General features: G+C 41.9%; 1 protein-coding gene and 1 long non-coding RNA gene across 2 annotated transcripts in view; both read right to left on the bottom strand.

The window, feature by feature from the left end:
* Positions 1-146: 146 nt before the first annotated feature.
* Positions 147-2,466, bottom strand: LOC115185020 (uncharacterized). The gene is made up of 2 exons (XR_003874723.1): positions 1,614-2,466; positions 147-1,491 (listed from the first exon to the last, which is right to left on the bottom strand). It is a non-coding gene; the product is annotated as an uncharacterized LOC115185020 (long non-coding RNA).
* A 973-nt stretch (positions 2,467-3,439) lies between these two features.
* LOC115185025 (receptor-type tyrosine-protein phosphatase F) overlaps positions 3,440-16,224 on the bottom strand; it is a gene marked incomplete at its 3' end in the record, with an annotated part of 58,847 nt that continues 46,062 nt past the window's right edge. Inside the window, 2 exon segments of the mRNA XM_029745667.1 lie at positions 3,440-3,633; positions 9,180-9,491. Of these exon segments, the coding sequence (XP_029601527.1) occupies positions 3,440-3,633; positions 9,180-9,491 (506 nt within the window).

Here is a 16,224-nt window from a genome sequence, read left to right as displayed (position 1 = left end):
CACACACACACACACACACACACACACACACACACACACACACGCCTGCATAGGATGTGAGTTGAGTGGAGTTGGAGTTAGAAGAGCGAGGAATGGAGCGTACGTAATTTGCAGAACATGCTCTGCCAAACATTTTTTTCATTTCCTCCATCACTGTTGTTTTAATTAGGCCTGTTGTGTTGTACGTATGTAGCCTGCCCCACCAGAGACACTGATAGGACCAACAAATAGGTCACACAGCCTGTGTCACTGACGGAAGGAGAACAAATAAAACCCATTCAGCAAGCCGCCAGAGACCTTTTGACTACCATGCAGGTTATTGTTTAAAAAAAAACAGAGGAGTCTAAGTTTGTAACAGTGCTAAAGTTGTAAAAATGTCACAGAACCAGTTACGACCAGTTACGACCAGTTACGACCAGTTACGACCAGTTACGACCAGTTACAACCAGTTACGACCAGTTACGACCGTCAGATCATCCGTATACTAGAGAAATAAACGATGGGTTTTTAACACAACAGTCTCATATCGTCAGGCTGGTTCAGTAGCCGACGACATGTTGTTGAAATGTTGATAGCCTACTGCAAAACCAAATGGTACGTAGTCACTAAACTAGATGGGGGGGAGGGGGGGTGTTAAATTATACTTTTAAACAAAACATTTAAATAAATGGAGGGAATTTGGAGCGGCAGTTTTTTCTTCCTGTGAGCGCTGAGCGATTTGTAGCGGAGCTTAAGAGGTGTGTAAAGATGAGCTGCTGACACACACACACACACACACACACACACAGGTCAGGCCTGACGAAGGCTACAACTTTGATCGTACTGGGACTGTACTGGGTTCTAGTAGTTATCTCAGGTTAAAACCACTGGTCCTGGTAATCATCGTACTGGGACTGTACTGGTTAAGTACACTGAGTGGACAAAACATTAAGAACACCTGCTCTTTCCATGACATAGACTGACCAGGTGAATCCAGGTGAAACATATGATCCCTTATTGATGTCTCTTTGTTAAATCCACTTTAAAAATAATAATAATAATTGAAGAAGTGTCCAGAGCTGGGATTTAATCCCCAATCTATGGAACAGGAAGTTACTGTTGAGACCACTGTGTACTCCACACACAATAGTGGTTAGAGTGTTGGGCCAGGAATCCAAAGGTTATTAATGTCTGAATTTAACTAACCCTATCCTAAACCTTAACCCTGAACATAACCAATCAGAATTAATGTCTGAATTTAATTCCTCCTATCCTAAACCTTAACCCTGAACATAACCAATCAGAATTAATGTCTAAATTTAACTAACCCTATCCTAAACTTTAACCCTGAATATAACCAATCAGAATAAATGTCTGAATTTAATTAATCCTATCCTAAACCTTAATCATTATCTTAATCGTTCAGAATGAATGCCTGAAAACTGTTAACCAATAGGAATTCATGCCTGAACATAACCGTAGAGTTGTTTATATTTTAATCCTATCCTAAACCTGAACCCTGAACATAACCAATCAGAATGAATGTCTGAATTTAATTCATCCTATCCTAAACCTTAACCCTGAACATAACCAATCAGAATGAATGTCTGAATTGAATTCATCCTATCCTAAACCTGAACCCTGAACATAACCAATCAGAATGAATGTCTGAATTTAATTCATCCTATCCTAAACCTGAACACTGAACATAACCAATCAGAATGAATGTCTGAATTTAATTAACCCTATCCCAAACCTGAACCCTGAACATAACCAATCAGAATGAATGTCTGAATTTAATTCATCCTATCCTAAACCTGAACCCTGAACATAACCAATCAGAATGAATGTCTGAATTTAATTCATCCTATCCCATACCTTAACCCTGAACATAACCAATCAGAATGAATGCCTTAATTTAACCCTAGTTTCTGTGAGCCTAAATCCAGGACGTCAGGAGCTGAAGTCAGTTTACTAGTAAAAAATGTACATTATAATATAAGCCATTTAGCAAACGTTTTTATCCAAAGCGACTTACAGTCATGCGTACATATATTTTATGTATGGGTTGTCCCGGGAATCAAACCCACTACCCTGGCATTTATGCTCTACCAGCTGAGCTACAGAGGACGTGAGACTGTGATATCTTGTTGACTGCCCTAGTAATACCTCAGTATCGTAAGGTGAATTAAAATGGCTTCCTCTGCATAATGTCTATCTCCACAGTAAGGTATTGGCCCTGGGTAAATAAGGGTTGAACACTAAGCTCCGGGGCACTACGGCACTAAGATCCCACCTGGGATGTGAACCGGCAACTCTGGTGTTGATTCCCTAAACTCTACGACTAACCGTGAAAACACAGGAATCAAGAAACGAACACACACACACACATACCACCGCATCTCAGCTCATCAATATTACTGCTGGCATTCTCTAGCCAAGGACTTCTAGTGGGCTTAGCGGAGGGAGGGAGGGAGGGAGGACGGGAGGGAGGGAGGGATGGAGGGATGGAGGGATGGAGGGAGGGAGGGAGGGAGGGAGAGAAAGAGAGGGGGAGAGAGGGAACGATGTATAAATTAGATGCTATACGGTCGGGGGGCAACAAGGGTGTCGAGACAACGAACAAAACAAACACGTGTTCACGCAACTTAATTCCCTGAGTACAAACCAAAGGTCCCTTCTTGTTTAAAGATATTCATGAATCTGCAAATCCTTAGGGTTATAATCTCTCTCTCTATTTCTTAACTTAGGGCTGTTCGTTTTCATCTCCCTACGTTAATGCAACATGGCTAAATCGGTTTTGGTGGCAGAGAGAGAGAGAGAGAGAGAGAGAGAGAGAGGAGGGAGGTAGAGAGAGAGTGAGAGAGTGAGAGAGCGAGAGAGAGAGAGAGAGAGTGAGAGCGAGAGCAAGAGAGAGAGAGAGAGAGAGAGAATATATATAATTTATGAACAGGGGTAACAAGGCAGTGCAGTAACATGTATTAACCCTCAGCCACAAAGGAACAGGAACAGGATCGATCCCACTAAGCCCTTCTGATGTAAAACATACATGAAATATTTAACAGCTGTTAGCATTAGCATAAAACCTGGTTGCAGTACAATAATCCCTAAGGGGAAACGGCTCCGAGTGCAATTGGGAGTCAAGTGACACAGGTTAAGGAAGAGGAAGGGAGGGGGGGAGAAACATTTAAAGAAGAAGAGAAGGATTGTGATAAATAAATGTAGTAGTGAACACATTAGACACATTTCCACATCTGTTCCCTGCTCTAGTGGTAAGGAAAGGGTAGATGTTTGAGAATGGTAGAGAAGGAAAGAGAGAGAGAGAGAATGAGGAAAGGAGGTCCAGAGAGGAGGGGAATGAGAGAGAGAGATGAAATGAACAAAAATAGAGAGGGATCAAGAGAACGATGGAATGAAAAAGAGAGATTGAGATAAAGAAAGAGGAAAAACAGGACAGTACCTGAGCCTCAGGCAGGGCTACGTCCATGATGTTGGGCTGACCGCGTGGCTCCCCATTCTCCAGCCTGGAGAAGATGACCTGGTAGCCCCTGATTTGGCCATGCTGCTTCCCTGGCAGGGGGGCCTTCCACGTTACCCTGATGGCTGTAGAGTTCACAGCTTCTACCTCCAGCTTCCTGGGAGGGGCACCTGGCACTGTGGTGGTGGGGGGGGGGGGGGGGAGAGGGAGGGAGGGAGAGAGAGAGAAGTGAAAAAAGCAAGTGTTATACAGCTGAGAATAGGTAAAGAAAATGCCAAGAGGTCTGGTGATTTTGAGCACTGGAGAAGGAGAAAGCGCTGGTAGTGAACCGACAACTAGATAAGTTAGCTACCAATCTAAGATCCCAACTTTACTAATTTATACGCGTGTCTGTTTGTTTAGGAAGTGTGCTACCTGAGGTCTCTTGCCCCAAAAACAACTAGTCACTGGGGGAACGTCATGGTAGGAGGGGCGTTGGTGCATTGACTTCACACACTCAATAATTATCTTAAAGGGAAAATACACAATTTTGGTCATTTTTTTCCATTAATCCCAAAATGTTTTGTACGTCAGCAGTCAAGTTTTAAAGATATTGGACTTTGAAGAAATAAAATGTCACCCCCATGATGATGCAAAATTCATCATGTGACTCATTTCACTACTTCACAGGAGAGGCATTTTATTTTAATGTGCGTTTTGGCAGAAATGCCTTCTGGAACATGTGAATTTCCATGTGCCTTAATAACAAACTCTTATGCCATCTGTAAATACGAATAACATTCTTAAATTACGAGTCTAGTTGGTTTTAGCCACGGAAAAAGACAGGAACTTTCCCGCTAGCAATGATTGGCTGAGCTAATGGACGCGTTGAACATGCCCGAGAGATGAGTTTGCCAAGCTTTTTTTTCGAAAGATATAACGTTAGCCATGGAGAACTACAGAAGCAGTACTACTGCTCTCAATTATTTCATTTAACTCTTATTTTCAATGACGGCCTATCGGAGAACAGTGGGGTTAACTGCCTTGTTCAGGGGGCAGAACGACAGATTTGTACCTTGTCAGCTCGGAGATTCGATCTAGCAACCTTTCAGTTATTAGTCCAACGCTCTAACCACTAGGCTACCTGCCGCCCCAGACTTTAGTGAATAACATGTCAATAACATTGCTGCCCGTAATTTATCAGGCGCTATCGCCAAAGGACAGTGGGAAAAAGTTGTGATGGACTACTTTCTGCACACGGTCAGAGTGTCTTGTCACAATGGGCCAAACAAGCTGTAGCTATAAACAAAATGGAATGACACAGGACGTCTTACTTAGTGAAAGTGGTTGCAGTCTGCCATGAAGTGTTCATCCATCTATATGGGTAAGAGTCTAGCTACAGTTTTCAGATATTAAATTATTTCTAATTTTGTCAGAAAGACATCTTAATTTCAAGTTAATGTGTACTGTTAGCTAGCTAGCTAAAATTAGCTTGCTGGCTAGCTAGTTAACGTTAACGTGTAGCTATGATCTGTGCAGTAATATTATTAGTAGCACAGAAAGCCTTGCCAGTTATAACCTAATGTTAGCTAGCTAGCTAACATTGAGCCTAGTTGGCTAGCTTTAGCTTCCTGCAGATTCATACTACAGTATTTAATGCATGGTGGCTAGCTATGACAATCCGTTTGTACTGTATGAGTTGGGATTACGGTTTATTGTGTAGCTAACTAGCTACATGTCTAAACAAACGACTCCACTTTGCCAGATGATTACATGACCCACCCACTCAGCTAGATGTGACTGGGAGGTGTTAAAGCATTTCTTTCACATGACCCATCAATTTAGACAAGTGTGATTGGGTAAGAATCATCTAATAATTATAAAATATTTATACAGTATATTTATCTGGACACTTTATGTTTTTGATATTGTTAACCTCTCTAGGGTAGGGGGCAGTATTTGCACGGCCGGATAAAAAACGTACCCGATTTAATCTGGTTATTACTACTGCCCAGAAACTAGAATATGCATATAATTATTGGATTTGGATAGAAAACACCCTAAAGTTTCTAAAACTGTTTGAATGGTGTCTGTGAGTATGACAGAACTCATATGGCAGGCAAAAACCTGAGAAGATTCCTTACAGGAAGTGCCGTCTCTGACCATTTCTTGGGCTTCTACACTCTCTTTATTGAAAACTGAGGATCTCTGCTGTAACGTGACACTTCCTACGGCTCCCATAGTCTCTCAGAAGGCGGCAAAACGCTGAATGATGCCTTTGGAGCCCCTGGCTGAAAAACAGTAGCGCATTTGGATAGTGGTCGATCAGAGAACAATGAGACTGGAGGCACATGCACGAGGCGACACCATGTTTTTATTTTTTCGTCTTTGAACGAAAACACGGTTTCCCGGTCGGAATATTATCGCTTTTTTACGAGAAAAATCGCATAAAAAAATATTTTAAACAGCGGTTGACATGCTTCGAAGTACGGTAATGGAATATTTAGAATTTTTTTGTCACGAAACGCGTCGGGCGCGTCACCCTTCGTCACCCTTCGGATAGTGTCTTGAACGCACAAACAAAACAGAGGATATTTGAACATAACTATGGATTATTTTGAACCAAATCAACATTTGTTATTGAAGTAGAAGTCCTGGGAGTGCATTCTGACGAAGAACAGCAAAGGTAATCAAATAGTATCAAATAGTAAATCGGAGTTTGGTGAGGGCCAAACTTGGTGGGTGTCAAATTAGCTAGCCGTGATGGCTGGGCTATCTACTCAGAATATTGCAAAATGTGCTTTTGCCAAAAAGCTATTTTAAAATCGGACATAGCGATTGCATAAAGGAGTTCTGTATCTATAATTCTTAAAATAATTGTTATGTTTTTGTGAACGTTTATCGTGAGTAATTTAGTAAATTCACCGGAAGTTTGCGGGGGGTATGCTAGTTCTGAACGTTACATGCTAATGTAAAAAGCTGGTTTTTGATATAAATATGAACTTGATTGAACAAAACATGCATGTATTGTATAACATAATGTCCTAGGAGTGTCATCTGATGAAGATCATCAAAGGTTAGTGCTGCATTTAGCTGTGGTTTGGGTTTATGTGACATTATATGCTAGCTTGAAAAATGGGTGTCTGATTATTTCTGGCTGGGTACTCTGCTGACATAATCTAATGTTTTGCTTTCGTTGTAAAGCCTTTTTGAAATCGGACAGTGTGGTTAGATTAACGAGAGTCTTGTCTTTAAAATGCTGTAAAATAGTCATATGTTTGAGAAATTGAAGTAATAGCATTTCTAAGGTATTTGAATAACGCGCCACGGGATTCCACTGGCTGTTGAGTAGGTGGGACGATTTCATCCCACATACCCTAGAGAGGTTAATATGCAAATAACCATTTCTCTGTACCATTTACACCTTCTGTATCCTGTACATGTGACAAATAAACTTTGATTGTACTTGATATAGTGTGTTTACCAGAGACGGTATTGTGAAGAACAACATGACCTGCACCAAAGTCAGATTAGGATATAGGACAAGGACTAGATAAAGTGTATTTTTACTACTACTTTTTGCTTGTACTTTCATCACTTTTAGTCTTGAAATCTTTGGTTGTTTACTACACTACCTTACTCACTCTGTTTAGCACATGGCTTCACATGTGAATCCTTAAAGAGACAGGTGGAGCTAAAGCTTAAGAGGGTGTGAATGATGATGAATGGGTGGAGACAAAGAAGAGCTCTCCAGTAGTAGTACCAAAACATTCACGGGCCATTTTCTCAAAAGTGGGGATACAAGTTTATCAACTTTTAAAGCAGAATTACTTTCCCATTGTTCCTCAACTGCGGTGTATGATATACCATTTTATAGCTCTGAGTCTCTACTTTTATCTAATGTAAAAAACACAATTTCAAATTTTGCTGCATAAGACTGAATCCAGGTGGTAATGATGTATTTTGATGTGGCCGGTTCTAAATGTGTTTATCATTTTTATATATTTTTTTATATTTAAAAAGCATTTTAGTCATTTCAAAAGGTGGCATATTCCCCCACTATTGTTGAACAGGAACAAATCCAATATTATTTTTTATGTTGTCCTAATATTTGTACGCTATACATGATCTTGTGTCCTCAGAACTGACTACACCTCAGCAAAGTAGAACTATTTTTTACCCAAAAAGGTGAGTTCCAGACCTTTCTAGAACTATGCAACATTACTAGTTATTGTTTATGGCAATCTCAAGAAAAACGAGTGCTTTTGGGTATGTCTATTTAGGCGGAAATCAAAATGTTGCCATAACAGGTTTTAAAATGCGTCTAAATCCACAGAGGAATGCGTAAAGATCTGACTCCTGCCCATAGGATGCCTCGTCACCGCCAGCCTAGTGTGTGTGTGTGTGTGTGTGTGCGCTCTGTTGCCGGAGTGTAAAACCTCTAATTACAGTGAGTATGCAATTAGCTGTGTAGCTGCAACTTCAAACACATTAATTATAGAAAGTTGCCTCCTAGGAACACTCCATCACGCTTCGAACAAAATAAAGAACTGAGAAAAGAGAGGGAAGTGGAAAGAAGAAGGAGTGACTAAGTGAGTTGTGTTCCAGTTTCCAGGGCTCAGAGGGAGCCAGACGTGAACTATACATGAGGACAGAACCACAGGAGGAAGAAGAAAGAGAGAAAGAAGGGATGCAGTAATAAAAGGAGATGGCGTTGAGGGTCATGAGCCTTAACCCTGGATAGCAAGTCTGAAAGTCACTGAGGAAGGTCAACACAGAGAGAGGAACAGAAGGAAGAGATACCAATATAGAGACAGAGAGTGATCACCAGTATAGAGAGTACAGGAAGAAGAGATGTGCAGCAGTACCTGTAGAAGTAGTAGAAACCAGAAGAAACATATAGAAACAAGTACAGACCAGTAGATACCAGAAGAGACAAGCAGAAACCAGTAGAAACCTGTAAAAACCAGTTAAGACCAATAGAGACCAATAGAGACCAGTAGAGACCAATAGAGGCCAATAGAGACCAGTATAGACCAATAGAGACCAGTAGAGACCAGTAGAGACCCGTATAGACCAGTATATACCAGTAGAGACCAATAGAGACCAGTAGAGACCAGTATAGACCAGTAGAGACCAGTAGAGACCAGTATATACCAGTAGAGACCAATAGAGACCAGTAGAGACCAGTATAGACCAATAGAGACCAGTAGAGACCAGTAGAGACCAGTAGAGACCAGTAGAGACTAGTAGAGACTAGTAGAGACCAGTAGAGACCAGTAGAGACCAGTAGAGACCAGTAGAGACCAGTAGAGACCAATAGAGACCAGTAGAGACCAGTATAGACCAGTAGAGACCAGTATAGACCAGTAGAGACCAGTAGAGACCAGTATAGACCAATAGAGACCAGTAGAGACCAATAGAGACACGCAGAAACCAGTAGAAACCTGTAAAAACCAGTATAGACCAGTAGAGACCAGTCAAAAATAGTATAAATCAGTAGAGACAAGTCGAGACGGAGAAACCAGTAGAAAATAGTAGAAACCAGTAAAGACTAATAGAGACCAGCAGAGACCAGCAGAAACCAGTAGAGATCAGAAACTGTTAAAGACAAGAGACAAATAGAGAAGGGAAGATTACGGCAGGAAAGCCAAAGAGACTGACGGAAGGAGGAGTCAGTCGGAGTAGAAGAGCTTCACCCAGGGAGGACGACGGTACAACCCAGAACCAGAAGCCAACCTACCGTCCTCTTTAGTTTTGATCCTGACCGGAGCGCTCTCTGGGCCTGGGCCCACATCAGTGTGAGCTCTAACCCACACCTGGTACTCTGTCCACTTCTCCAGGCCCTCCAGCACATAACTAGAGGCGTCTGCTCCGATCCCCGACACATCGTGACGCTCGGGGTCCTCACTGGAGCTGCCGGTGGACTGGTAGCTGACGGTGTACGCCACGATGGCGCCGTGGCGGGACGCAGCGGGCGGGGCCACCCAACTCACCTTGAGGGAGGTGGAGCTTAGACTGGACAGGTGCACCTCCTGAGGGGGGGCGGAGGGGGCTGTAAAGGGGGGAGGGAGGCATCAAGCTAAAATAATAACCAACTAAAATAACAACATAACCAAGGATGGGAAGGGAGGGGCTACAGACTCTGGACTGAGAGATTGGTTCAATCAGATATAAAATGACTGAGAGATTGGTTCAATCAGATATAAAATGACTGAGAGATTGGTTCAATCAGATATAAAATAACTATGTCTGTTTTTATATGTAGATATATGTAAATAAGGTGTGTGTGTGTGGCACATTGGTGGACTGATCACTGTGCCCTCAGCTGTATTCTCGTCTCTATGAGTGACGTAAGAGACATGTCTGTGTGAGAGTGCAGAGGTCGCAATAAAACGCAGGATTCTGCATTTCTCGCACAGAAAGGGAAAGATAAAAACACAGAAAAAAATATCTTGCTTCGTTTTGCAAACGCAGGTCGAAAATGCTTCTTATCACAACTTCTGCTTGGCTTCACTCACGGTTCAATCAGAATCATTCATGTAAAAAGGACTAATTCTGTAGGTTCAGTTGCACACTCCGATAAAAATAACTTTGCACTCGTCTTGACCAATCAAACTCCCGCATTCACAAACAGGCATTCTATCAGCCGCCCCGTTTAGTTTCTCCGATAGGAAGTTACAATGCAACATTAAGAAATGTAGCCAGCTACATACACCCTATGATAAACATACCTGATGGCCATGCATCATGCGAATGTTAGCCAAATATAAGCTCATGTACTTACAAAATGTGTGGCTGCTAGCCAAATAGCGTTGCACTTCTGTTGTCATCTGACGACGGTCTGCTTTTTGAAATTATAGATTTCTGAAAGCTAACGCAACCCCCCTGGTGGGTTAACACAGTGCACCCTGGTGGGTTAACACAGTGCCCCCACTCACCGACCTCGGTAGCACTTTACATTACAGTTCGGTAATAACGTGGCAATAACATGGTACAGTGGTTCCTCCTTTAAAAGTGGTGTCATACTGCGGGACACCTTGCGTGCTGCTGCAGCATTCTGTGGTACGTCATTTCATTCTCAGCCATTTCTTCTGTTACTGCAAGTCATTGCTAGTTTGACCACCAGAGGGCATCTTTGAGAAGCGTTTGATAGTATTCCGTATTGGCATTACCAGAGAATTTTAATGGCTTTTTGTAATAACATAGTATATGGGATTGATTTTAAGAAATTTGGCTTAATTAATTTGATTAATATTATGGCGTTTCTATTCAGATAAAAACGACAAAACGAAACCCTCAGGGTTTCCGTTAGGATGGAATGGAAAATATGGCGCTGTACAACATGACGGTCGGGACTAGGCTACAGGATTGGAGGATTCTGAATGGTTTGCCTTCATTAGACAACTTTGTTCCAATATTTCTGTAAATCAGTAATATTTATTCCCATAGTAATTTGTTATGGATCCATAACTAAATCAACATCTGCATTTTGAAAGAGTATTTTTTTAATCATTATTTTATTAACGAAATGTGATTATTTGTTTATTAGGCTACTGTGCAGTCTACAGTACATACTGTAGTTAACATGGGAAAGTGCCTAATTCCTTACATAAGGGAGACCAGCGTGATTTCATATTTGTGACGTCTTCACTATTATTCTACAATGTAGAAAAATAGTAAAAAATAAAGAAAAATCCTGGAATGATTAGGTGTGTCCAAGCAGGTACTGTATACAGAAAATGAAGCGTGTCCAAACTTTTGACTGGTACTTGCTTAATTAATTTGATTAATATTATGGTGTTTCTATTCCATGAAAAATGAAAAACCGTCTGGGTTTCCGTTAGGATGGAACAGAAAATATGGCGATGTACAACGTGACGCTCATAAATTCAGAGCATTGTCAGATTGTCAGTCTGTAAATTCAGACCGTTTCGCTCTCGGAGCGCACACTGGACGTTCATGCCATGGAGTAGGGTTGATTTGAGTGTTCTGGCCTTACAACGGCAGTCAAGCACCCAAGCTAACATTGGCTAGCTTGCTAGCTCCTTCCAGACACAAATGAGACCACTCTGACCATTTTACTCGCCCTAGCTGAGCTGGTAAGGTAGTTTTCGAGTTAACCAGAGCATTGGTGACTGTAACTGTGCTGGAAACAATTGAATGACACTTTTTTCCCGACGTTTACTCACACCGGCCATATTCAACGGGTGTCTCTCTTTTGAAGAACATATCAAGACTGCTTCAAGGACAGCTTTTTTAAATCTACGTAACATTGCAAAAATCAGAAACTTTCTGTCCAAAAATGACGCAGAAAAATTAATCCATGCTTTTGTTACTTCTAGGCTCGACTACTGCAATGCTCTACTTTCCGGCTACCCGGATAAAGCACTAAACAAACTTCAGTTAGTGCTAAATACGGCTGCTAGAATCCTGACTAGAACCAAAAAATTTGATCATATTACTCCAGTGCTAGCCTCCCTACACTGGCTTCCTGTTAAGGCAAGGGCTGATTTCAAGGTTTTACTGCTAACCTACAAAGCATTACATGGGCTTGCTCCTACCTATCTTTCCGATTTGGTCCTGCCGTACATACCTACACGTACGCTACGGTCACAAGACGCAGGCCTCCTAATTGTCCCTAGAATTTCTAAGCAAACGGCTGGAGGTAGGGCTTTCTCCTATAGAGCTCCATTTTTATGGAATGGTCTGCCTACCCATGTGAGAGACGCAGACTCAGTCTCAACCTTTAAGTCTTTACTGAAGACTTATCTCTTCAGTAGGTCCTATGATTAAGTATAGTCTGGCCCAGGAGTGTGAAGGTGAACGGAAAGGCTGGAGCAACGAACCGCCCTTGCTGTCTCTGCCTTGTCGGTTCCCCTCTTCCCACTGGGATTCTCTGCCTCTAACCCTTTTACAGGGGCTGAGTCACTGACTTACTGGTGTTCTTCCATGCCGTCCATGGGAGGGGTGCGTCACTTGAGTAGGTTGAGCCACTGACGTGGTCTTCCTGTCTGGGTTGGCGCCCCCCTTTGGGTTGTGCCGTGGCGGAGATCTTTGTGGGCTATACTCGGCCTTGTCTTCGGACGGTAAGTTGGTGGTTGTAGATATCCCTCTAGTGGTGTGGGGGCTGTGCTTTGGCAAAGTGGGTGGGGTTATATCCTGCCTGTTTGGCCCTGTCCGGGGGTATCATCGGATGGGGCCACAGTGTCTTCTGATCCCTCCTGTCTCAGCCTCCAGTATTTATGCTGCAGTAGTTTATGTGTCGGGGGGCTAGGGTCAGTCTGTTACATCTGGAGTATTCTCTTGTCTTATCCGGTGTCCTGTGTGAATGTAAATATGCTCTCTCTAATTCTCTCTTTCTCTCTTTCTCTCGGAGGACCTGAGCCCTAGGACCATGCCTCAGGACTACTTGGCATGATGACTCCTTGCTGTCCCCAGTCCACCTGGCCATGCTGCTGCTCCAGTTTCAACTGTTCTGCCTGCGGCTACGGAACCCTGACCTGTTCACCGGACGTGCTTGTTGCACCCTCGACAATTACTATGATTATTATTATTTGACCATGCTGGTCATTTACGAACATTTTAACATCTTGACCATGTTCTGTTATAATATCCACCCGGCACAGCCAGAAGAGGACTGGCCACCCCTCATAGCCTGGTTCCTCTCTAGGTTTCTTCCTAGGTTTTTGGCCTTTCTCAGGAGTTTTTCCTAGGGAGTTTTTCCCAGCCACCGTGCTTCTTTCACATGCATTGCTTGCTGTTTGGGGTTTTAGGCTGGGTTTCTGTACAGCACTTTGAGATTTCAGCTGATGTACGAAGGGCTATATAAATAAATTTGATTTGATTTGATTTGTTGAGCGCTCGTAAATTAACTATTCTGCGCTCTGGTACACTCAGACGAGAGTGCTCTGAAATCCGTGTAGATAGTAGGCTGGACACATAAATTTTTTTTAACGTTATTTTCTGATAAAAACTAGCTCATTGCATTAGCCGTGGAGCCCAGTTTCATAATATGACCATATTTCCCAGCTGCTTGCCATCTTTTTGGCGTAATAGCAAAAAAACAGGCCTTATATTTGTGCATTTTTCAACGAGCCAGCTCCTATTAGTTTTATTGAGGTCCGTGCCACCAACTCGCCTTCCGAACGTTCTATTTTATTGTTCAACGTCACAATGCCTGCTTCGCTATTGTTGGCAACGAGACCTGCTCACGTTGTATGATAGTTAAAACAACTAAAAAAATCTATTGGAACTCTACGGTCTTCCCATTGTTTCCTATGGGAGAAATATAGGCATGTCTGTCTATTTCGCCAAATATCTCGCAATGTGTATATTTAGATTTTTTTCAAGTCGGACGCCATTTTAATCATGAGAATCTCCTCTTTCTAATTATGTAAGCCTGGGCAGCTAGCTCGGTTGTTATCAAATACTAGCCCCAAAATACTTTTTGCCCTTGGAACGCTGAGCTCCCCCCATTGTTTTCCTATGGAGAGGCATGCCGGTCTATTTCGCCAAATATCTCACAATGTATATTTGATTTTTTTTCAAGTCGGGCACCAATTTAATCAGGAGAATCTCCTCTTTGTAATTATGTAAGTCTGGGCAGCGAGCTCATTTGTCAGAAGTTTTAATTTTTTCCCTACTTTGTCATTACGCAGACATAAGCACAGTTGACTCCATCAAGGTGCGCATATTTACTTCCAACACACGTTGTTTTTTTCCAGCTTCGTCCGACGAACAGATTGTAGTGGTAACATGAAAAGGGATGTTTTTTTTGTGCCATTTAGGCAAAATTGAATTCTAAGCATCACTCCAGTCAAAACAGGCTCTGCGAACGTTCGATTCTATTCATTTGCTATGGGCTAGTGTTCCAGTTTAACCAACGTTTTTCAGCCTTGGGTGAATTTTGACTCGTTCTATTGTCCAGAGTGGTAAACACTGTTGAAGTGTATAATTGTAATACATACATGCAGACACAGCATTATTCAAAGACTGGAGTTTGATACACCTGGTATCGGATATGACTGAAAAAGAATGTCTCACAGAGATTCATACCTGAACCACTCCTTTATTTACCAAGGAAGAGTACACGATCAGTGAATATATTCAATGTACAGGCTACAATATGGGAATCTCATGTGTGGTAATAACTACAGTACATGTATATAGGACTTGCATCCTTGGCACAATAAAGTTATTATATTCCACTCCATCCATAGGCTTCATTAATGCCATTCAGACTTGAAGTTGATACAACAACTATGACAGCTGAGGTTCATAGATTGGTTTGAATATTAGTTCAGAACGTTTTAGGGTCAATACACAGATCGGCTACATACTGTAGCTAGCTACACATCCTCCACTACACAATAAGCAAGTAAATAGTGAGCTAACGTTAGCTTTGTTACTTCTGCTGCATGGCAAGGCAAGCTCACACAATTGTACATTTAATTTGCAGTAAATGCTTTAGCTAGCTAGATTCTTTACATCCACTCTTTCCCAAGATGACAGCCTGGTTTGCTGGTTGTTTCAGGAGTCCCTAAAACATTAAACAAAACGAATTACAATGTCATACTGTACTCATGTCATAACACCAGCTAGCTAGCTGGCTAATGTTAGCTAGTCAGTTAACGTGCTGATTTCGCGATTTTCGTAAATTAACTTTTGACAAAAATATATGCACAATCGTTTGTCTCTACATTAACTAACATATTCCTCTCAATTGTACATTTTTAGCTTGACTCGTTATGACGTTATAACTACTTACATCTGTTTCCCCCGTAATGTTTTGTCAGCCATCTTTTTTGAAGTCTGAAGAAAGCCACCAGAGACGGGTGGCTCGCGTCAAATTCGTCATCGGAACCTGTCACGTCCTGACCAGTAAAAGGGGTTATTTGTCATTGTAGTTTGGTCAGGGCGTGGCAGGGGGTGTTTGTTTTGTGTGTTTTGGTGTTTTTGGTTTAGATGCTATGTTTTCTATTTCTATGTTTAAATCCAGTTTTCTATTTCTATGTTGGGGTTTTGGTAGGACCTCCAATTAGAGGCAGCTGGTTGTCGTTGTCTCTAATTGGAGGCCATATTTAGTTGAGGTTTGTTTCTCTTGTGTTTGTGGGTGGTTATTTCCTGTATAGTCTGTGCACCTTATGGGACTGTTTCGTCGTTTGTTTATTTTGTTCAAGTGTTAATTCTAATAAACTAAGAAGATGAGCACTTTACCCGCTGCGCCTTGGTCCAATCCTTACGACGCCCATGACAGAACCACTCGATATGATTGTTCATATAAAAAACCTTGGGACCCAAATGCATAATGAGTGCTCTAACTCCCCCTTGTGGTGGTCTGGAGCAATGAAGCCGTGACGCTGGGTACCTCTAAGTCCCGCGGTGTAAGATCACAACTATTAAAGGAGGAAGCACTGTAATAACGTGGTAATAACGGGGTAATAACGGGGTAATAACGGGGTAATAACGGGGTAATAACGTAATAACTAGGTCATCTGTAATTACCAATATTAGTTACTGGTGTAGGCCGTCATTGTAAATAAAAACGTGTTCTTAACTGACTTGCCTAGTTAAATAAAGGTTAAATAAATCAAAATAAGTCGTTTCCCACCAATCCCTCCCTATCATCTCAACTACACCCCTGGTCAACGAATGTCAAATCTCGTGTGCAAATCTTTTTAGTCATTAAAGAAACTTCTGATTGTGAACTGGGCTTTGTTTGTCCCTTGAGCACTTCCATACATTATTAAAGGATACAGCCTCACGACAGGCTTATGGGGAACGGA

Source organism: Salmo trutta, unplaced genomic scaffold (assembly GCF_901001165.1).
Source record: "Salmo trutta unplaced genomic scaffold, fSalTru1.1, whole genome shotgun sequence".
Classification (NCBI taxonomy): Eukaryota; Metazoa; Chordata; class Actinopteri; order Salmoniformes; family Salmonidae; genus Salmo; species Salmo trutta.
Note: the sequence above shows the minus strand (reverse complement) of the source record. Positions and strands in the feature narration are given on the sequence as shown.